Here is a 24,625-nt window from a genome sequence, read left to right as displayed (position 1 = left end):
CCCAGCTAGGACACCCTCTTGCAGCAACAACTGAACAGGCCAACATGACCCATTTCATCCCGTCAAGGGGAAAATTTCAGGTGGAAAGCATGAGACGATGAGAAGAAGTCAGAAATGTTGATATTTCATATATCTCAGAATCAGACGTCTGTTCATTCCAGAAGAAAGCTCGGTATATTGGGCCATGCACACCTTCGTCTACGGTGTTGGTGATCCTACGCTTCCAGATTACTGGAGAAAGAGCAACAGTATTTCTCTTTGAGGAGCCTGTGGCGAAGTGGTTACTAATTTGGCTGCTAACCTCTAGGTCAGTAGTTTGAAACCACAAGCCGCTTGTCGGGAGAAAAGGGAGGCTTTCTCCTCTGGTAAAGAGAGCTGGCAACACAGGGAATCCAGAACACATAACCCCCTCAGGACCAATAATGAGAGAAGCATACCAGGAGGGGAAGGGTAAGGTGGGGAGAGAAAGGGGGAACCGATCACAGGATCTACATATAACCCCCTCCCTGGGAAATGGACAACAGAAAAATGGGTGAAGGGAAACATTGATCAATGTAAGACATAAAAAATAATAATTTATAAATTATCGAGTGATCATGAGGGAGGATGGGTGGGGAGGGAGGGGAAAATGAGAAACAGATACCAAGGTTCAAGTAGAAAGAAAATGATGGTGGCAACAAATGTACAAATGTGCTGGACACATGGATGTATGCATGGATTGTGATCAGAGCTGTATGAGCCCCCAGTAAAATTATTTGAAAAAACAAAACAAAGAATTGCAATCTTGGAAGCCCAAGGGGCAGTTCTGCTCTGTCCTCTAGGGTCGCTGTGAGTCGCTTCAACTCGGTGGCAGTGAGTTTGGCTTTTTGGTACACAGTTCAGAACCAATAAATGGAGACCCTCACCCCGGAAGAGCTTTCTTTCCCTTGTACATGGAAAAGAACTCTTCTTGCCTAAGAGAATGGAAGAAGAAAAAAGTTGGCTTTGGACTGGAGTCCCTCTCCACCCCCCGCCAGCCACCGCCGCCCAGTGGCATACAATCCCTGCTTTGTCACCTGTGAAATGGAAGCTGCTCTGAAGTGGCCTCACCGGGGCTCCCGGTGAGATGCGGGTGCAGCACAGCAACCCCAGAGGCGGTGGCAGTACTTTGCTTGTGTGCTCAGTGGGTTTTGCGCTTTTCCCAAGTCTCCCCTGACCCAGCACATCTGCCCTTTGGCGACATGCCCATTCCGGTGCTCAATGAGCACCCCTAGGTGACGACAGCAGCTGCTCCTATGTGGCGGGAACCCTCCATGTGCAGCACAAGTCATGCCACGGTCATTTCCTCTTCAGGCGGCTCGCCATACAGAGCGGGCAGCGCCGTTCTCACATCTCAGAGAAGTCAAATGATGTCTCAAAGGCACACAGGCGAAGACGTGAATTCAGATGCAAACGCTGTTTCGTGAGGCCACTTGCTCTTGGGTGCCAAAGAAAGAAAACGACGCGACGGGCTGTGGCCTTGACCACGTTCCCAACTCTGGGCCAGGCCTGCTTAAGACAGCGCACGCCGGTCCTGTACACATGAATATTTTCCTTTGACTGCCATTCTACATTTGTGCTCCGGGGCCCATGGTCTGAAAACTCGGCGCTCAGGCTTAATGCAAGCAGGAAGCCCAGGGCACGGGCCCTTTGCTGGGATCCGGGTCTTTGTCAGTGTCCTGGGGCTTCCAGGGCCGCTGCCGGGCAGGCTCTAGTGTCTTGTCTGCTGCACAGGCCTATTTTTACCACTGGCCATTATGCCCAGATCCTGTGGTATTGACCTTGGCCCTGAGGATGCTGTAACCTGCAGAAACATGCCGAGAGGAGCGTGGGAGGACTGAGAGCTCTTCAGAGTGGGAGAGGGTTCAAAGCACCAAGGAGAGTAAAATTGGGGCTGGTTCCCCAGAAATGTGGATTTCCACCTTTCGCCCACTCTTTGGTTCTTGGGTCATTCCCTGGACCACTAGAGAGAACCATGGGCCTCTTTTCACCTAAAACCCTTCCTTCTCCCCACCCCATCCTGGTCTTCCGGTTCCAACAACAGCTTCCTTCCATGTGGTTACACACACGACCTCACTTGATTCTGGGAAGTCGGCTGCACCCAGGGTATCACCCCCGTTTTTATCACAGGGCTCAGAGGAGCTGGGACAATGGCTACTTAGCAGCTAAGCTGGGACTTAGCTGGCCTCCTGACCTAAATCCAGGGGTCTTGTTCAAATCAGGGCTGGTGTTAGTCTGGGTACGTTAGAGAAACAAATCCACAGAAACTCATATGTATACGAGTTGTATATAGAGGGTAAGAAAGCACCCCAACCCAGTGCTGCCCAAGCCCACAAATCCAACATTATCCCATATGTCAGACACCAATCTACAAAGTCCACAATCTCAAAAAACACAATCTCAAAAAACACAATCTCAAAAAACACAATCTCAAAAAACACAAGTCCACAATCTCAAAAAACACGCCGACTGCAGGAGGAAAGCTGAATCTGTGAATGTGTAAGCATCTCAGCACTGGCAGGGGTCTCCACACGGCTGCTCCAGCACTCAGGGCTGCATCGGGATAGGTCCATGTGGCTCCTCCTCAGGGATGTCTCCCAGGAAGTGAGCCTTGCAAGCTGAAGCAGGGAACTGGCTAAGGCAATTGCACCCTGGCCCGACCACCAGAAAGCAAGAGAACCGAGAACTAGAAAGGCGAGGCTCACTGAGCCAATTATCCCTCTGCTCTTCAATTAACCTCGCATGTGTTTATCGGCCAGGTTGGCACAATAAACCTTAACTATCTGAGGGCTCTGCCTCTGACCTGACCTTCACCACTATGAACACTTACTTTGACAAGAGTGGAGCAGGGCCTTGTTTTCCCATGAATTCTTTCCCCCACAGGTCACTCTCCACCTCAACCAGGCACTCTTTCTACAAAGCAAACTGGTCATGCTGCTTTCTTATGTGAACACATACGCACGTGCACACCATGGTTTGCTAGTCTTCAGGATGAAGTCCAAATTCTCCAGAATGTTGTCATGTGGTTGTTCCTAACTCACTGGTCTCAATCAGTGTCACATCCCCCCACCTTCCTTGAGAGCCACACACCTTCTCCCCTGTGCACCTGCCCCGCCATGTCCTTGGACAGCTTCCCCCCCTTGACCTCCTACAACTATCTTCCTGATCGTCTCTGCACCTGTTTTAAGTTAAGTTCTCCCATCGTGCCCTCTGCCTGTTTAGAAAGCTCTCCTAGAGCCTTCTTGGACATACTATCCGCCTCTGTGAGTTATCCGAGGGCTGTATATTTTACATCTGAGGGCCCAGATCAAAGATTCTAGACCTAATCATCCTGGGTTAATCAATGGCATCTGACTGAGGCCAACACACTGCGCCTTGTCTAAGCTTGTCATGTGTCTTTCCTTTACATGAACTCTCAGGTCTGCCTCCCTCTTGATGTAGCCCTGCAGACAAACCCAATACCGTCTCACATGATCACTGAAAATTCTGATGGGCCAGTCTAGAATCAGATTAAATTAATATGCACTGACCATCTGATTTGGGGCAAGAACCCGTCTGTATCAGGATCACCAGACTAGGGGGGAAATATAGCACAAATTCAAAATCATAGAAAAGGCCAGACATATGGGTCTGGTAGAAACCCCTGAGACTACGGCCCTCAGACCCCCTTGACACTTGGAATGGAACACCTCTCCTCACTCCCTTACCGCCCCCCCCTCCCCATCGCCTTGCAGCCAGACAACAGGCAGGCAAAGAACAGAACAATGACATCCCAGAGGGCCATGACCTCTCAGCACTCCTATGAATGAGACTCAAATTCACATGACAGGAAGGGCAGGAAGGAGGGCATGGAAGCGAGGAGCTGAAGAATAAATGGGGAGAGTACAGTGACACTGGGGGTTTCAAATAATGTCACAATGTAACAAATAAACGGATTCCTGAATGGGAACCGAATATCCTCCGTAAACCTTTACCTTGACCATGGTAATAAAGCAACAGAAAAGAAGACCATGCGTGTACAGGTAACTGGTAATCTCCTCATTAATCAACAGGTGGTGTTGGCCTGTTAGCATGTGATCCTACATCCCATCATGTACATATGTCTTTCCTGCTTCCTTTCTGAGGCTATTTACATGGCAGGGACACGCTCGGCTGCTCACTGCAGAGTCGGCGGTTTGAGACCACTCAGCTGCTCCATGGGAGAAAGACGAGGCAGTCAGGGAAACCCACAGGGTCAGTTCCCTTCTCTCCTGCAGGGTCCCCATGAGCCACAATCAACTCGATGGCAGGGAGGGCGAGAGAAGCACATGGTCCTTCAGAACAGCCTCTGCACCAAACCACTGGGATTCACATGCTGCTTCTGCCATTGATCCGCTGCATGATTTGGAGTACGTGGTAAAATTTCTCTCTTGTGGGGTCTTCTCCGCCACAACATGAATATTGAAACACCTACACCTCACAGAAGAGGACAAAAATACGTGAAATGAGGGTCGGGTAGCAGTCGGCACTCTTGTCACACAATAGTTAATAAGTGTCAGTGAGTAAACTCCCGAAACCAAGCTCAAGGTCGACGCATAGCGGTCCTTCCCAGGTAGAGAACTGCCTCCGGGGGATCCTGGGGCTGCAAGTCTTTATGGGAACAGATCGTTTTATAAGAAAAGAACCCCTGAGCTTTCTCCCTTGGAGCATCGGGCGAGTTTTCATCAGCATTTTCAACTCATCCACCAGCACAGCCTCATCCTGACTATGACAGACCCCAAGTCTTAAAATGCTCCCAGCCTTTGCTTACTGGAACGACGCCTTCACAGAGTCCGCCTCACTCCTCGGGTCATGTCTCACCACTTTCAAAAACCTAATCCACGCTGGAAAGCTGAAGCTGACCGCTTCTATCAAGCAAGACGAAAAAGACAGACAGTAGAAGGGGACAATGAGCCAAGGCCCCAAACCAGGGAAACCTGCCCAAGCTCACTCGTGCTAAGTACAAATTAAATGAACTCACTCACTGCCACAGAGTCGATGCTGACTCACAGTTGACACCCACCCTCCCCACCCCTGTGGGTTTCTGAGATTGAAACTGTTCACGGGACTTGAAAGCCCAATCTTTCTCCTGAGGAGCTAAGGAGCACTCTCAGGGGTGCTGATGGTTCTGAACAGGCCGACCATACGGATCACAGCCCGGCGTGGAACAGATGCACCCTCAGGGCTACTATTAAAGCGTTGTTTGCTAACCCCAAGGTTGGTGGTTCACGCCCACCCGCGGCTCCTCGGGAGAAGATGAAGCTAACTGGTCTGCAATGAGTTGCCACCTCAGAACCCTGTCGAAGTTGCAATCAACTCAGTGCTCGCGGGTTGTTTTGTCTTGTTGAATTAGACAAAAGCTTAAGTGACTGATGACATCTGGCTTCGATCAGCGCAGGCGCCCAACTGCTACCAGTGATGTTTCGTAGGGTGGAAGCAATGCATTTGTGCACATGCGTAAACATCTTATTTTGATTCTTGGAGCCACTTCAGGTTTGCAGAAACGTAGTGCAGAGAGTACAGCACGTTCCCAGGCAGCTCCTCGACCCTCTGCATAGTTTCTCCTACGGTGAGCTCCTAGTATCGGGGCGGTACATTTTCTACCGACCATAAATAAATGCTGACACGTGACTGCTAACTAAAGTGTACGGCTGGCTTTAAGATCTACTCGCACGCTGCTCGGTTTCATGGTTTGGGCAAACGTGTTCGTGTCATGTACCCATGACACTGCAGGTGGCCTTGAGTTTGGCCATGGGTTTTCAGATGCAACGACAACAGAAAACTCGGTGAGCTGGACTGGCTTAAAATGAAACCCTCCTCTACAAAAGAAGTTGCTGCAGAAGGTCGGAACTGGCTCTACGGCAGTGGGGTTCTGCGGGGGAGGAGACTGCACGAGACAACGTAAAAGGAAGGGAGAGACAAACCGCCGATGGGGAATGTCCGCAGAGCCCATCTCTGAGAAAGGACCTGCCTCCACACTGGGTTGGGAACTCTTACAACTCAGCAAGAAGGAAACAAGCCACCCAACCAAAAAGTGGGCAAAAGATCCAAACAGACACCTCCCCAGAGAAGACAGACAGACGGCAAGGGAGCCGAGGAAACGCTGCCTGGCCTCGTAAGTCATTAGGGGATTGCGAAGCGCAGCTGACATCCAAGATACTGACACCGCCGGGCGCTGTCGGGAACACGGAACAGCAGGGACGCTCGGGGGCTGCTGAGCAAGCACATGGTGCAGCCTCCTCGGAAGGCAGGCTGGCTGCTTCATCCCGAGCTACGCATACAGCCCAGCAACACCACTGCCGGGGGCTAGCCAAACGAGTCGACAACTTCTGTGCACATATGAACGTGCACATGAATGTGCACAGGACTTTATTTCCGGTTGCCAAGACTTGGAAGCAGCCAAGACATCCTTTAGTAGGCAAAGGGATCCAAATCCACACACAGTGGTCTTATTCAATGATAAGAAATACACTCTCGGTGCTCGTTTGGTGAGGACGTGGTACCTCTTTTGTGAAGCGGCAGCTGAGGAGACTTCGGCGCTCTCCATGGTCGACAAGAAACCCAAGGAAGGAGTCAAGACTGAGAACAACGATCATATGAATTTGAAGGTGGCGGGGCAGTATGGTTCCGTGGTGCAGTTTAAGATTAAGAGGCACATGCCACTGAGCAAACTAACGAAAGCCTATTGTGAACGACAGGGTTTGTCATTGAGGCAGATCAGATTCCGATTTGACGGACAGCCAATCAATGAAACAGACCCACCTGCACAGTTGGAAATGGAGGATGAAGATACAATTGATGTGTTCCAGCAGCAGACAGGAGGCATCTTCTAAAAGGGAGCCTGCTCCTTTCCTCCACAACTCTCTTCCTACCGACCAAGAATCCATTCTCTATTAGAAAACCACAATTTGGTTGCACCACCTCCTGACGGCTACAGTGTAGTTTTCTCTTTTATTTCCCCTTCCCCATTCCTTTATTGTACATAAAGTAACTGGTGCATGTGCACACGCATATTGCATTTTCCCTTTGTTTATTTTTATTTTTTTTTCACTAAATGGCCAATGGTATGTTTTGATCGACACCAAGTGGAGATGGGATGGGGAAACACTGGCTCTGAAACCCCCCACCCTTCGCCATCAGCGGCATGCTCACTCAGCTCCTCTTTCTATATTCCAGTAAGTTATTTTGTTCCCATTGTTTAACAAAAACAAAAAAAGACATAAAAAAATCCTTGCATACCTTGTTGGATTGGAGAATTTTAATGTTTTTCATTTATCATTGTAAAACCAAGGACAATTTTATAACTTTTTTGTACGTAGCTCTTACATGTAGGGCAATCTGTCTTTAAGTAGGGGTAAATTACTCTCAAAGAAATGAAGCCTGGATAGTTTTCCCTTCAAGTCAAGCGTCTTGTTGTTTAAATAAACTTCTTGTTTAAAAAAAAAATACACTCTCAAGCTGGAAAAAGGCACCCAGCAACCTTAAATGCCTATTGCTCAGGGAAATCAAGTCAGGCTGAAAGAGCTACACACTGTTTTCCTGGCTGATTCCAAATACACCACATTCGGGAAAAGTCAAAAGGCGGTAGAAAGCTCAGTGGTTGCCAGCAGGTGGGATGGGGAAGGAGGGAGGGAAAGGAACCAGGAATGGAAGCAGGAGGACGTGGGGGCAGCAGAACCACTCCGTGCAATAATGTAACGGCGGCTATGCAACGTCATGCACTTGTCCCTTATGTTTCACGGATCCGACGTGCAGTGCTTTTCACAAGAAGCTGGAAAGAGCCACAACCCCCTTGGTCCCAGAAAGGAAGTGAAAAAGAAACCAAACTCACTGCCACCGAGACCAACAGAGCAGCCCTCCCAGGGGTTCTGCCTGGGTCTGCCAACTCTCCATTTCAGGACTGCTGATTGAGGCTGCTGTGCACTAGAAAGCAGGACTTTAAAGTAGAGGATACGCCACAGCCAGCGCACAGGTAATCCAGTGGGGGGCTCTCATCTCAACAAAACAGACCTCGCTGGGGATCCATTTCCATTGGGTCAGCACCTCCCCGGCCTGGACACTGCCAGCTGCAGGACTACTGTACAGAAGGTCTGTGCAGTGGATTCGGTTCCCATAATAAACACACTCCTAGAGTCTCTGTACAACCCAGAGATCGGGCCTCTGAAGCCAAAGGGCCAGCATCCCCGGGGATTAATTTGGGTTTGTCATTGCTTCCTCACCATTGGCAGTGAGCACTGCTAACAGGCTGCTGTGTGCCGGGAAACACAACCACAACCAATATACCATGGGGCAGACTCTGACAGCAACAAGGCAGACGTCTCTGAGGGCCCATTTGGAGTGTGACTACCTGCCTATCTCTCCCCCCATTCCCAGAACACACACCAAATCAAACCCTAGTTATTGTTGGCTGCAGAACTGACATCAACTCCCACAGAAGGTTCTGTAAAGCGGAGCCAGGGATGGGTCATCTAAGTGGACACTTCCCTCAACCGCCACAAAGCCGCCGGGGCTCTGCTACAATCAGTAAATCTTCTAGAAGTCCTTTTGGGGATGATCGGCACCTTCTCCTGAAATGAAGGACAGTCTACCCTCGCTCCCCCTGAATGCCTGCTCATAGGCATCCACCACTGAGCAGGGAAAGACACTTCAGCAAACTTGGAGGGCAACACCCATCCATCATGGAGTCTCAAGGGAGGTGGACTTTCTGATTACAACCAGATCACAGAGACAGAGAAGAAAAGGGAGTGGCAATCAGAGAGAGGGGACTGTGTCCTGGTAGAGAGATTGACTAGTACATAGCATCTTGGCTGAGAGATGGTACCTGCTGGTGGCAGACTGACCACGGTGTTCTCTGTTGTGTTTGGAGACAAGTAAAGGTTGAAAAATGGGGTCTGGAATTCTCCATTAGTATAAGGAGGGAGAGGGAGTGACCCAGGGAGGTGAAGAAGTGGTAAACAAAGGTCAAAGATTTGTCCGTTTAAGTTGTCCACAGAAAGTCATGTAGGTAAATATGCATATTGTGGAAAACTGAGAAAGTTAGCGCCTTTGAAAATTCCAGTGACCAAATAAAGAAAAACATGGAAGAATAGAATACAACATTAAACATGATTAAAGAACTTAGGGATTACGCAACGAACTGAAGGAAGTAATGAACACATGAGAATTTTTTTTAATAAAGAGGTATTGCAACTGAAAGGGGTAATAGCTGACACGAGAAACATTTGAGAAGGACTTACCAACATATTTAACCAGGCAGAAGAAATAATCAACGAGTTAGAGGCTAAGATGGTTGAGATCACAAATGCCGAAAAGGAACAAGAAAGGCTCACAAAGGCTGTGCACAGTGTAATGGATGTATGGGAAACAAGGCATAAAGTGCATCCATCATGGGAATTCCAGAAGGAAATGAAAGGGATAGAAAGGATATCTGAAAAATAATGACAGAAAAGTTTCCCAATCTAACAAACGACACGGAACTACCAATTCAAGAACCCCAAGCAGAATAATCCCAAAGAGATGGACACCACAACACATCACAGTTACACACACAAAAGCCAAACTCACTGCCACCGAGTTGGTGCTGACTCATAGCAAACGCAGACTGCAATTGTTGGCAGGAACAGAGAGCCCAGTCTTTCTCCTGAGGGGCTCCTGGTGGTTTAGAACTGCTGACTGCGCGGATCTCAGCCCAACCCCCAAAAACGAAAGGTAAAAAGAGAATGTTAAAAGCAACGAGAAGCAAACTGTCACATTCAAAGGACCCCAAAGAGGTTAAACACCAAATTTCCTCAGAGACACTGGAGGCCAGAAGGCAACGAACTGATATATTTAAAACACTTTAAACCAAGAAAACCAGTGAAACTGTCCTTCAAGAATCCAGGTAAGATTAAAACATTCCCAAACAAACAGAAACTAGGAGAGCTCAAATCCAGATTGACACTACAAAAATATTCATAGAAGGGGGAAACACTAGCAAAGCTACACATAAAAATAAAGATCCCTAGAAAAGAGACTAAAAACAAGATATTACTATTTGATGATTATAATTATTTGGTCCTTCAGGCTTTTTAATAGCAAACATATGAAAGAAGGTTGGCGGTATGTTACAGGGCACATGGAATATAAAGATATATTTAGTGATAACAACAAGGGAAGGGCAGAAATGGTATAGACACAGAATTTCTTGTAGGCTACTAAATCTAAGTTGGTAACAACGTACCCTCGAGTGTTATAAGCTCTTAAATATAATAGTCATAGTAACCATAGGAAAAATATAAAGAACCTACACAAAAGAAAAAGAAAACAAAAAGTCTCACTGCAATAAGCCAACAAAACACAAAAACAAGGAGTACTAAAGGGCAAAGACAAAGAAAGCTACATCCACACACAAGAGTATGGCAGAAATGTCACTTCTCATCAATAATTACAGTGAATGAAATTAACTAACGGTTCCAATCAAAAGACAAGAGTGGCAAAGATTGTTTACAAGAAGATCCAGTTACACCCTCTCCTCGCTTAGCAACATAGTTAGATTCTAAAAAACTACTGGTGCTATGCTAACCCGGAGGATAACTACATCAGATCACAGGATGGAGAATGGCTACATTATTACATAAGTGCCAGATAAGCTCCTCACACAACTGTGCAACCACTGAGAGTCATGGTTCAGAAAAACTGACACATAATCTCAGTGCTACTGTCATCTTGCACCGATGTGTCCCTATTGCTTCACGTATATTGATGCACTGAACAGCCAGGTAGTACATGTTTTTTACTGTTGCCGTAAATTTGAATGGTTGACTAATGAGACAGCCAATAAGTGAGGAGAAAGTGTGTATGCTGTTTACAACAGACATGTTTTAAACTCAAGAACACAAAAAGATTGAACATGAAAAGATGGAAAAAGATATGCGGTCAGGCCCTGGACCACCCTGTAAATCGCAGAGACCCAGCAAAGAGTGGGCTCTGATGGAGTTCATGTAAGCATTGTCAGACAAGTGTTAGTGGAAGATGCTGCATTGACGGCAGTTGACATGTTTGTGTTGTGGGCTGTGCCAAACACTCAAGAATTACAAGTGAGTAACATACGGGGCTGCAAACAGTAAGTAAGGTTCCCTGCTGGACAAAGACAAGGCTTTCTACCCTGGCCAAGCTTGACCGTCCCGGGCAGGCCCACTCTGTCCTTCAGGGTCACTATGAGTCAGAATCGACTCGATGGAGTGGGTTTTAGATGGTAGGAATTACTTTTTCACTTAAGGAATCTGGTGGTGGCAATAGTTAATTACTCAGCTGCTATCCAAAATATTGGTGGTTCGAGTCCCCTAATCCGGTGCAACGGAAAAGGCCTGGTAGTTGGAAAAATCTGATGACCTGCTGTTGGGAGCATTACGACCGCGGAAGGCCCCAGTGACAACACTACTCTGTCCCGCCCGCGGGACCTGATGAATGGGAGTCGGATCAACAGCAATAGGGTGAGTCGCTTTTCCAGTTTTATTATGAAATTTTTTGAATATGCATAAAAATCTAAACAAGTACACAGTGAATTCCTGTACACTCACCACTTAGCTACTAAAATAAACAATTCACTGTTTGCTTCCTGAGGATTCTGTCTCTCCTCTATTGCACATCAGTCTTTCTTGTTTTTGTGATGCAATTCAAAGTATGCTGAAGACATTAGTATAAGGTCCCCTAAGAACTTAAGCATACAGATTACTTACTAGAGTTCACATTATTTTTCTCATGAGGTAAAACACGCAATAAAATGTGCACATCTTGTATGTACATTAGGTAGCTTTTAACAAAAGCATACTACTGTGTAAACCTTCCAAGATTGCCTGTTACTGGCATCCAGAAATGTTCCATCATATTCCTTCACAATCTCTCTCCATCCTTAATCCTCTAGGAGCAACCACTCCTAGCTGTTGAAATCCTAGATTTGTTTCATCTTTTCAAAAACCTCATGTAGCAATCAATAGCTGATGTTCTTTTGTAGAACGTCTCGCAGACGCAGCACCATGGTGTGAGGGCGTATGGCTCGTTCATGCATCAGCAGGTCGTTCCCTTTGGTTATTGCTGCTGTTGGGTGCCGTGGAGCATCAAGCCAGTTCCTACTGTCCGCAATCCTACGTGTATGCACAGCAGAATGAACCGCTGCTCTGGCCTGCGCCGCCCCCACAATTACTCTTAGGTTGTAGCCCATTGTTGCAGCCCCTCTGTCCCCTTTTCCAAGCCCCTGGACTTCACCAAGCACGGTGTCCTTCTCCAGGACTGGTCTATCCTGGTACCATGTCCAAAGCATGTCAGAAGAAGTGTCCCCACCCCTGCCTCTCAGGAGCACCCTGGCTGGACTTCTTCCAAAGCAGATTGGTTTGTTCTTTTGGCAGTCCATGATATTTTCAATATTCTTCGCCAATACAATAGTTCAAAGGTGCAGATTCGTCTTTGATCTTCCTTATCCAATATCAAATTTTCCCATGCATACAGAACAATAGAAAATCCCATGGCTTGGATCAGGTGTACCTTAGTCTTCAAAGTAACATCCTTGCTTTACAACACTTTAAAGAGGTCTGTGCAGCAGACTTACCCAATATAATGCACTCTTGGATCTCCTGAGGGCTGCTCTCATGAGCATTGATTGTGGTTCCAAGCCAGTTGAAATCCTTGACCACTTCAGTCTTTTCCTCATTTATCACGAGCACCATTGTCCAGTTGTTAGGATTTGGGTTTTCTTCACATTGAGTTGCAATCCACACTGAAGGCTGCAATCCTTGATCTCCATCAGCAAGCATTTCAAGTCCTCCTCACTGTCAGCAAGCACGACTGTGTCATCTGCGTATCACAGGTTGTTAATAAACCTTGCTCCAATCCTGATGCTGCATTATTTGCTCATCCACAAATTGAATAAGTCTGGTGATAATATATAATCCTGATGCACACTTTTCCTGATTTTTAAATCATGCAGTATTCCTTGTTCTGTTTGCACAGCTGCTTCTTGATCCATGTAAAACTCTGAATAAACACAATGAAGTGTTCTGGAATTCCCACTCTTCTCAAGGTTATCCATAATTTTTATGATCCATATAGTTAAATGTCTTTGCACAGTCAATAAGAACACAAGTAAGCATCGTTCTGATGTTCTCTGCGTTAGGCTAAGATCCATCTGACATCAGCAATGATAGCCCTTGTTCCACATCCTCTTCTGAATGCGGCCTGAACCTCTGACAGCTCCCTGTCAATGTGCTGCTGCAAACATTGTTGGATGATCTACAGCTACAGCAAATTTGTACTTGCATGTGATGTGAATGCTACTGTTCTATAATTTGAGCCTTCTGTTGGGTCACCTTTCTTTGGAATGGGTGTAAAGATGGACCTCTTCCAGCCAGTTGGCCAAATTTCTTGGCATAGATAAATGAGTCCTTCCAGTGCTTCATGAGCTTGTTGAAACATTTCAGTTAGGGTTCCATCAACTCCTAGATACCTGTTTTTAGCTAATGGCTTTCAGTGCAACTTGGACTTCTTCCTTCAGCACCATTGGTTCTTGCTTATGTGGTAGTTCTAAGTATACCATTGCATGGATGTCCCTCAGTTTATCAATTCAACTGACACACTGAACAGTTTCTAGTTTGGGGCTATTATGAAAAAAAAGCTTCTACAAATATTCTTGTACAGATTTTCCTTTGTGGACATATGATTTTCTACCTCTTGGATAAATGCCTAGAAGTAGAATTACTGTGTCATATAGTAGGTATGTGTTTAATTTTATAGGGAATTACCAAAGCGGACATACATGTTGTTCAGTCCACATCTTTGTGAACATGTGGAGTTGCAGGTCTTTATAATTTTATCCAATCTGGGTAGTTTGTTAATTTTATTTCATAATAGTTCACAATCTGCATTCCTCTTACAAGTAACGATACTACCCACTGGGAGTCCTAATGGTGCAATGAGTTAAGCACTGGGCTGATAAGTGCAAGGCTGATGGTTCAAACCCACAAGAGTCTCTGTGGGAAAACGATGAATTTGGTTGTTCCCATAAAGAGTTAATTTTTGAGTCAGGCCCGACATGGTGACAGTGGTTTAATTTATTGACTATTTGTATGTCTTTCTCAAGCACTATTTAAATTCTCTCCCACTTAAAATATTCGTTTGTGCATCTTTTTATTACTGAATTGTAGGAGTTCTTTAAATATTTGGAATACCAGTTCTTTGTCAGATGTGCAGTTTGCAAACATTTTTCCCAATTGGTGGTTTGCCTATTCATTTTCTTACCACTGTCTTCTGTAAGCAGATGTTTTGGATTTTTATTTAGTCTAGTGTATCATTTTTTCTAAGGTAACTTTTTCCTGTGCCTTAAGCAACTTTACTTACTCTAAATGACAGAGATAATCTCTTGTGACTTCTAGAAACTTTATAGCTTTAGTTGTTTTGTTTAGGTCCCTCATCTATCTCAAATTAATTTTTTAAATCACTTTATTGGGAGTTTAAAAAAGTTCTTACAACATTCCACACATCCATTGTACTAAGAATATTTCTACATGTTGCCATCATCATTTCCATAACATTTTCTTCTTGAGCTCCTCTTTTACCCCCTCCCTCCACCATCCCCCGTCTTTTGTGTATCCTTGATCAATTATATTTTGTTATTTTGTATCTCACTGTCCATTGTCTCCCCTCAGCCACATTTCTGTTATTCGACCCATTTGGGGAGCGGGGGGAGTTGTACATATTCAATCTTGTGCTGGGTTCCCCCTTTCTTATCCTTCCCCCTCCCTGACTATCCCCCTACCCTTAAGATATTGCTCCCCTATTACTGTTCCTGGGGGGTTTATCTTTCCTGAATTCTACGTGTCGAGAGCGCTTCCCCACCCCCACCCCCGCCCCCAGACCATGTGTCGAGAACTCTTATCTGTCCCAAGGTGTGTCCTCTGGTCTAACTGGATCAAAGTAATGTTTGTATATGGTGTGAGGTGGAGGTCAAACTCCCCCCCCCCACACACACACACAGCCCCTTATAAGGATATTTAGTTTATTCTGTACCATTTGTTGCAAAAACATTTTCACTTTTGTTAGTTTTTTCCCTTGAAATTTTTGTTTTACTTTCTTGTTGAGAATATACATGGCAAAACATACACAAATTCGGGTTTCTACGTGGACAGTTTGGTGACGCTTATTCCATTTTTCACGTAGGTAGCATTCTCACACTCCCTTTCTAAGTGGCTCCTCCCTCATTTACATCAGCCCACTGTCCCCACTGGCTCCTGGCTCATCTTTTTAGTTACTATCAATCTGATCCCATAGAGGTAGCCTTTTTTTTTTTAAAGTGCAGGGCTCAGAACAGACCTTTTTCACTAGCTGGGATAAACTATTGTTCCATTTCACCATTATTTTAGGGGGTATTTTTGTTTAAGGTTTAAAAATTATCTCAGGGCAATAATTTCAGGGGTTCATCAACCTGGAAAATCTAGAGGCCATGAGAATTTGAGTTAAAAAAAAATCTATCCTGTATTTCTCCTCGTTTGATCAAAAGTATTCTATAGAATCTTTGATCAAACCATTCCACAACGGTAGCCAGGCACACTCCAGTTCTTCCAGCCTCGTGGGAAAGGAGACAGTTGTTCACAGAGACAAACAGTCACACACATTTCATATCCTCCTGAGACGCCTAATTCTCCTCCTTCCCTGCTGCTCTGGGTAAAGTGCCATGCCTTGGATGACTTCTTGCTGGCTTTTAAGACCCACATCTACACCATGAATTAGGAGGAAGAAGAGAAGTGTTAAATATTTTAGTACCCCAATTAATTAGTTTGCCCCATGAAACCAAGACGTTAAACCTCCTGACCAAGGCATCAATTCCCATGAGGTATTTCATTGTACATAAGTAGTCTCAGCGGCTTCTCCTAATTAATTAATTTGTCATTGTAAATTTTTCTATTATACATCTTTTGTCAATTCCATGTTAATAGGATACTATTTATTAACAACATTTAAACAATTGGCTGTGTAACCCTCCCCTTAATGATATTTTTTCATTAGTATTAATATCCTTTCCTCCATCCCTCTCAACCTGGTAACCACTAACACACTGATCTCTGTACATTTGTCTGTTCTTGTCTCTTGTTGTTCTTGTCTTTCACAGGTGGGGTCACAGAATCTTCATCCTTTGGTGATAGGCTTGCTTCACTCAGCATAATGCCATGAAGCTCCATCCCTATCATAGCATGCGTCAATAAGCACTTACGAAGATCAAAGATTGCAGCTTTCAGGGTGGATTACAATTATGTAGAGAAAGCAAAATCCTTACAACTCGACCAATAAACAGCATCACGATGAAAGTAGAAAGTAGTGAAGGTGTCGTAAATGTTACCCGACTTGGAGTCAGAGTCAATGCTCGTGTTCACAGCAGTCACTGCACTACAGTAAGATCTCTCTTCACTGTTAGAGAACAGAGCTATCACTTTGAAGGCTGTGCCTCTTCCAACCCAGTGATGTTCAATTCCATCATATACATGAGAGCTGGGCAAGTAAGGAAGGCTGCAGGAGCACCGATGCCCTTGAACTGTGTTATGGGTGAAGAATCCTGAAATAACTTCCAACACAAATCTGCCTCGGAAGAAGTTCAGTCAGCAGGCTCCTTAGACATGCAAATGGAAAGACTGCATTTAACATCTGTTTCCCATGTTACCAGGAGGGATCCACCTGGGAGCAGGACAGCATGCTTGGAGCAGAAGAGAGCACTGGCAGGCAGGAGTTATGGATTGCATGTGGGGTCCCTGGGAGTGGGATTGACTTGATGACATCCAACCATCACAGCACGATCACTGTTTCTAATATTTTGAGGATCATCCCACTGTTTAGATCAATGACTCTACCATTTTGCATCCTCATCAGTAATGGATGTGTTCCAATTTGCCCACATTGTTGCCAACATTAGACATGTTCTTGGTGGCATAGTGGTTACGCATTGGGCTGCAATCTGCATGGCCGGCAGTTAGAACCACCAGCAGCTCCTCGGGAGAAAGACTGGGCTTTCTGCTCCTGCAAGCAGTTACAGTCTTAGAAACCCACAGGGAGGTTGCTATGAGTGGGCATGGACTCGGTAGCAGTGAGTTTGGTTTGGTTTTGAGTCTTTGGTTTCTCTCCTTTAGCCATCCTAGTAGCAGTGAAGGAGCCCGGGTGGTGTAGTGGATTATCTGTTGGGCTTCTCACTGTAAGTCCAGCAGTTTTAAACCACTTGGGGTGGGCGGTGGGGATTTGGCGTGAAGAAACTTTACACTCCCATAAAGGTTTACAGTCCATCTGCGACCTTCATACTAAACCTATAAATATATGCACATAGATCTAGTTCCCCATCATCAGCTATAGTATGAAGGTAGCAGATGGACATTGGGCCTCTACTCAAGTATTCCCTCAATGCAAGAACACTTTGGTCTATTAAACTGGCATTCCATGATGCTCACCTTTGAGACATGATCCCTGAAGACAAAGCAGGTGCATAAGCAAATGTGATGAAGAAAGCTGATGGTGCCCGGCTATCAAAAGATATAGCGTCTGGGGTCTTAAGGGCTTGAAGGTAAACAAGCGGCCATCTAACGCAAAAGCAACAAAGCCCACATGGAAGAAGCACACCAGCCTGTGCGATCATGAGATTTCCATAGGATCAGGGATCAAAGTACAAAAAAATCATATCATTGTGAATGAGGGGGGGTACGGGGTGGAGACCAAAACCCATTTGTAGGCAACTGGACAAACCCTTACAGAAGGGTCACAGGGAGGAGATGAGCCAATCAGGGTACAGTATAGCAATGATGAAACATACAACCTTCCTCTAGTTCTTTAATGCTTCCTCCCCCCTCCATAGTCCCCCACTATCATGATCCCAATTCTACCTTACAAATTAAGCTAGATCAGAAGGTGTACATTGGTACATATTAGAGCTGGAAACACAGGACAGGTAAACCCCTTAGGACCAATAATGAGAGTAGAGATACCAGGAGGGTAACAGGAAGGTGGGGGAGAAAGGGGAACCAATCACAATGATCTACATATAACCCCCTCCCTGGGGGATGAACAAAACAGAAAAGTGGGTGAAGGGAGACATCGGGCAGTGTAAGACATGAAAAAAAATAATAATTTATAAATTATCAAGGGTTTGTGAGGGAGTTAGGGCGAGGGAGGGAGAGGGAAAATGAGCTGATACCAAGAGCTCAAGTATTAAGAAAATGTTTTGAGAATGATGATGGCAACAAATGTGCTTGACACAATGGATGGATGGATGGATGGATGGATGGATGGATGGATGGATGGATGGATGGATGGATGGATTATGATAAGAGTTGTACGAGCCCCAGTAAAATGATTTTTAAAAAACAAACACCAGAGCATGTTAGCCTACCTACATGGTTGCTGGGAGCCCTGGTGGTACAGTGGTTAGACACCAGGCTGCCAACCAGCAGTACAAAACCATCAGTGGCTCCACGGGACAAAAATGAGACTTAGTCCTCCCATAAAGATGAGTCTCAGCAGCTCCTAGGGGCAGTTCCAGCCTACCCTGGAGAGCCTCAGTGAGTCAGATGGCAGGGAGCTTGTTTTCTGTGAACAGGAGGGCTATGAGTCGGAAGCACCTCCAGGTAGTCCGCCTTGTTCTGCTTAGGTGAGTAGCCATGAAGTGGCATCTCATTGTAACTGGGTTGGCATCTCTCCGACGTCTAATGATGCGAAGTACGTTCTCATTTGTTGAGGTGGCCATTTTATCGTCCTCTTTTGTGAAATGTCTATTCAAGTCATTTGCCCATTTTATGATTGGGTTATTAGCTTTCTGTTTTTAGGTTGTGGAAGTTTTATATATTTTTTGATTATCGGATTCTTATCAGATATATGATTTCCAAAGATAGTCTCCCAGTTGGTTGCTTGCTCATTTTTTCATTGTTTTGGTAATGTCTTTTGATGAGCAGAGATGATCAGATTAAAATATATATTCTAATTTTGAAATAATAATTCAATTAATTACCAAACTGTCATAGTAATTCTTGCTTCTAACAGCAATATAAAAGTTACTATTTTTAGTCTCTAAGTGCTACTGAAGCCCATGTCACCCTGTCAATTCTGACTCATGTTGCTGTTAGGTGCCATCAACCCACAGCGACCCCGTGCACAACAGGAGGAAAGACTGCCCGGTTCTGTGCATCCTCCCAATTGTTCCGGTGCTGTCCCATTGCTGCAGCCATTGTGCCCATCCATCTCGTCGAGTCTGCCTCTTTTCCACGGCCCCTCCACTTTACCAAGTAAGATGTCCTTCTCCAAAGACTGGTCTCTCCTGAAAGCATGTTCAAAGTGTACGAGATGAAATCTCATCATGCATGCCTCTACGGAGCATTCTGCTGTACTCCTTCCAAGACAGAGCGGTTTGTCCTTTCATAGCCCGTGGTATGCTCAATATTCTTCACCAGCACCACAGTCCAGATGCACTGATTCTTCTTTGGTCTTCCTTATTTAATGCCCAACTTTAATACGAGACAATTACAGATACTATGGCTTGGGACAGTTTTCAAAGTAACAGTTCTGCTTTTTAACACTTTAATGATGTCTTGTGTAGCAGATCTGTACAATACAATGTGCCATCTGACCTTGAATGAGCATAGATTGTGAAGCCAAGCAAGATGAAATCATTGACAACTTCAATTTTTTTCTATTGGTCCTGTTGTGAGGATTTGGGTCTTCTTCACATTGAGGTATAATCCATGCCAAAGGCTGCGATCCTGGATCTTTATTCGGAAGTGCTTGGATTCCTATGACCCTTCTAACCGTAAGGGCTTCACGTCCTCCTCACTTTCAGCAAGCAGGGTTGCGTCATGTGCATTTTGTAGGTTGTGAGGTCATGGGAACCCTATATTAACTTTCTGGGGCTATAAATCATTATGAGGGCAAATAGTCTAGCTTTCTTTCACAAAGCAGTGGCTGCTGAGTTTGCATGGCTGACATTGCAGTTTAGTGCTTATTAGACAGCACCATAAGCCTGTCAAATTAAAAAAAAGACTGTCAAATTTTTTACAATCTGCGGTGATACCAAAAAAATCTGGAATTTTTTCAAAGCTATGTATTTAAATTAAAAAAAACAACCTTATCACCTTCAAATTACTCTCCATTACACTTAATAGATTTGTCAAAGCTACAGTTCCATTCTTGGAAACATTTTTCAAACGTATCTGTTTGGATGGCTGACAGCACCTCCCTTGTTTTTCTTTTCCTCACCTCTTCTACATCGTCAAATTGCTGTCCTTTCATGTCCCTCTTCATTCGCAGAAACAGACAGAAAGAAGTTGTGCAGAGCAAGAGAAGCTGGCTCGTTTTTGCCAAAAGCTGATCCACTGAGACGGCTGTGTGAGCAGGTGCATTGTCGTGATGGCAAAACCAGTCCCTGTCGGCCACACACCAGGTCTTTTTTTGTTGCACAGTGTAAAATAATCTTTTCAGAACCTCTAAATAAAAAGCTTAATTAATATTCTGAGCTGGTGGAATGAACTCCAAATGCACTCTGAGTCTACAATTTCATTTGTTTAGAAGTTGATGAACGTCCAGAACGAGGTATGTTTCAATCGACGTTTCACCTCTTTTGAAACAAGAAAACCACTCGTTCTTGTAAGCTATGTTCAACATCAAAATAGTTGTGGCATTTTTTCCGAGTAGGAAACCAAATTTCACAGCCGTACACTGTTCTCTAAAATCGACCATCACAAAAAATGAGGTTCGAGAGAAATTGCTTTTACACAACAATGCACTTTGACCATAGAGAACCTTCCCAGGTGATGCCACTGGGTGCATTAACTCAGAGTGTGTTGGCTGATGCTGGCCTACTGGGGAAAATGGGTACTACAAAAGCTCTGCTCTGCCCAGCATAATTCCGGGTGTTTGGGGGTACCCCCTAGTATGATAGGGGGGAAAGCATCTTCTCAATACTGCTTGGTAGGTGCCCTTGAATCAGTTCCAACTCGTCGTGGCCCCATCTACAACTCAACCACACACTGCCCAGTCCCATGCCATCCTCACAACTGTCCATTTGGCTGAGCCCATCCTTGCAGTCATGGTGTCAAACCACCTGCCAAGGGTTTTTCTCTTTTTCACCCTTTACTTTATTGAGCATAATATCCTTCTCCAGAGACCGATCTCTCCCAACATGTCCAAAATGCATGAGCCAGTCTCACCATCCTCACCTCTAACGAACATCTTGGCTGTACTCTCAATATTAGCGAATAAAAATATATGCATTTGCAATATGCATTTCTATAACAAATTGCTCAATTATGTACATGGCCCATTCTTCTATTCAATTGTCTTTTTACTAATTATTCATTTTAGGATCTTTCAAGTAGTAGATATATTAACCATTTGTCTTTAAAAAACAATTCAATGACTTAATCATATTAAAAAAGAGAAATCAATTTTATAATATTTTCTTCTTCCTGTACTCAGTATTAATAGCTCATTCCCACCCCAACCCCTCACCCCCATGACCCTGAGGCAGTATTAATCCAATTGCTGTCTCTATATATTTACAGATCCTAGATTTCATATAAAGAAAAAGATACACAAACCATATAAAAATCAATAACAAAATGAAATAGAGGAAAACCTCAATTGAAAAAAAGCAGGAAATATTAAAAACTAGAATGAATTTAAAGTGGGTCAAATAGAAAACAGATGATACAGTGTTACATTTTAACCTAACTACATCTACATTTATCTACTTTCCAATGCACTCTGTCGGGTAGCAAGTTTAGTCATGTGCCTGTTAATGGTCAGAGGGGATTCTCCAGAGGCTTAATCCAGAGGGGGACCCTGCAAATGGATTGGGGGCTTCCACTACCATCCATAGCCTTCTGCAAACCAAATGCCCAGAATTTAAGCACTTTTACCATTCCTTACTCCAGTCCTGGATCTATTATTTATAATCCTTAGATCACACCAGCTGGTGTATTTCCTCCAGGTGGACTTTGCTGACATATCACTTGGATGCTTGCTTGTTTTAAGACAAGCCTTCAAGACCCCCGACACTATTCTTTCTGGTAGCTGGGCACCGTCCGATGTCATCATAGTTTGCCACAGTATCCGAGTCTCCAGTGATCTCTCTATGAGGGAAAGTAGCAAGTAAGAGCACATAATAAGAACTAAGTTTTTCTTAGAGTAGGGCGACAACTAACTGCCACATCTGTTCTTGTATCTGTGGTTTATATGACCCTGGCTCACTTCAGAGGCATCGTTAAGCTTTGACTGGGGAACACCAGCAATCAGCCTCGTGGGGTAGAGAAACCATTGTGAGGATGGTGCAGGGCCAGGCTTAAGGTCTCCATGGTGGGAACCGACTCAGACCACACAGCTCTAGTAGTCACACCAGCCTGGCTCTGCTGCTACGACAGACATAGAGGCCACTGGAAGAGAATTCCGAGTCTACAAATACGTCTACACATGTTCGGTCAACTGATGTTGACACGCATGCTAAATCTACTCAATGCAGAATGAAAACTCTCTTCGATAATGGTTCTGGGAAAATTGGATTTCCACATGCAGAAAAATGAAGCAGGATTCGTGCCTCGTGTCAAACACAAAAACAAATCCAAAGTGGATTGAGGACTAAATTTAAAAACTAAAACCATAAAATTCTTAGAAGAACAAACAAGGGCAATACTGTCAGGCCTAGTTTTAAACAATGAATTTTTCAGTATAATCACATACCCACAAAGACAGAGTCAAAATAAATACATAAGAAGTCATAAAACTCTAAAACTAGAGACAATCCCTACAGAAGCAGGTGTTGGGGTGGTTTGGGTTGAGGGGGATGGTGTAAACAGAGGCATGATACCCCTCAAAGATCATAATTGGTGCATACCTTTCAAATGTCTACCTAAAATTTCAAGATGCCAACACCTTCATCTATTCAGCATCCAACAGATGTGCACTGGTGCCTAATATGTGCCAGGCCCCGCTTCAGTATTAGGAGATGTCACTGTGGTTAACTGTCCTTGAGTGGGTTCTGACTCATGGCAAACCCACGAACAAGGATATGAGGCTCTCGGGGTCATAAGATCTTCACTGGTAGATTTGCAGAAGTGGATTGCAGGTCTTTCTTCCTACCTGGAAGCTCTGCTATAAACCTGCTTAGTATAACAGCAGCAGGCACGGCAGATGGGCAGATGCTCTTGAGGTGCAGTGGTCAAGAAGCAAAGCTTGGTTGCCTGCATGGAAGTTGAGAATTCTACTAAGTCACCACTGCTCTCACTGGGAGTGTGGTGCATGGAATACAATGCACAAGCCTCTCCCTTCTACGGTCTTACCATCCAGTGAAGAAATCACACAAAAGCCAGAAGTGAATAAAACAGAAATTCTGTTGGACAGGGGTGGTGAAAGCATAACGTGAAACAATAAAATCAGGAGCGAGGACATGAACTACCAGGGTGGGTTGAAATGTTACAGAGGGTGGCCAGGAAAGACCTCGTGGGAAAGGCAGCTTGATGAAAATCTTGCTTGAAAGGCTGGGATGGGAGCCAGCAGGCCCCGTTCTGGTTGTCCCTTCTTCAGCTGCTCACATCTCCACGCCCAGACAGACCTCACAACAGGGCTCTGCGCTTAGGGTCGTGGAGCTGGGGCTTCTCACAAACATCAATTCTCAAATGAGAAGGATGCAATTCCCAAGCAGGAAGGGACCTTAGTAGCTTAGTTACACACACACACACACACACACACACACACATACACACACACATTCCCTCTTCCACTGAGGGTTGGTCCAGAAATCACATGACCTCTGCATGTCTGCCCAGCCCCACGCCCTGCCTACTACACTCCATGGGCTCCACGCCCTGCCTACTACACTCCATGGGCTCCGAGAAAAGCCACGTTCCCCCTTTACCTAAACTCCTCCCTTAGCGGAGGCCACCTTTCCCACAAGTTCTGGAAACCCAGGCAAGCACACCTGATCCACCACATCAGTCACTAGACATAGTTTGTCTTGGGACCTAGAGGCAGGTCAGGAAGTGGCCAGGGAGTCCACACATAGCAGCAGCACTGGCCCTAAACAACTGTCCGGCATTCTCACTGGAGCTCACTCATCATGTCTCCATCAGCACCCTCTCCAAAACGTAGTGTCATAGGGGAAATGAGTACTGCCATTTGTCTTCTAAACTCCCCCTACAAGGACCAGGATAAGTGGCTCCGGGACACTCCTCCTCCATGCCATTGCAAGTGCAGAGCTCAGAAGACGCTCCCCCCTCGCCCAATATCACTTCTTATCTACCTGTAGTGCGCTTTCAAAGAGTTCCCACAGAGCCTGAGAGAAGCCAGCTCTCCCTTGCATTTTCGGTACAGTTTATTGACCAGCCCAGTTTATGCCTTACCATAGACACAATCTGTTTGATAAGTTTTGGCTCTAAGAAGCCTAGGGTTGGATAGTCTTTTCTGAGAGTAGTTACTGGCCCCATTGGGAATGGCTGCTTGGCTCTCTGATGGGCCGAGTGGACACAGACAGAGAGTTACTGTGATAGATAATTTTAAGTCAACTTGAAGATATATAAAAGTGGAGGGGTGGTATCTAACCTGCCAA

General features: G+C 45.1%; 1 protein-coding gene across 1 annotated transcript; it reads left to right on the top strand.

Annotated features, from left to right (window-relative positions):
• The first annotated feature begins 6,581 nt into the window (after positions 1-6,581).
• On the top strand, positions 6,582-6,869 carry LOC142454286 (small ubiquitin-related modifier 2-like). The gene is made up of 2 exons (XM_075555646.1): positions 6,582-6,735; positions 6,793-6,869. The coding sequence occupies exons 1-2, from the start codon at positions 6,582-6,584 to the stop codon at positions 6,867-6,869; spliced, it is 231 nt and encodes a 76-aa protein (XP_075411761.1).
• Positions 6,870-24,625: the final 17,756 nt, after the last annotated feature.

This window comes from Tenrec ecaudatus, chromosome 8, assembly GCF_050624435.1.
Source record: "Tenrec ecaudatus isolate mTenEca1 chromosome 8, mTenEca1.hap1, whole genome shotgun sequence".
NCBI lineage: Eukaryota > Metazoa > Chordata > Mammalia > Afrosoricida > Tenrecidae > Tenrec > Tenrec ecaudatus.
This window is presented reverse-complemented; position numbering and strand designations above follow the sequence as displayed.

Bases quoted from the DNA above. Each gene is read 5' to 3' on its own strand.
- LOC142454286 (XM_075555646.1), top strand. From the start codon at position 6,582: ATGGTCGACAAGAAACCCAAGGAAGGAGTCAAGACTGAGAACAACGAT. The intron at 6,736-6,792 runs GTTTGTCATTGA...TCAATGAAACAG, and splicing joins AGCCTATTGTGAACGACAGG to ACCCACCTGCACAGTTGGAA.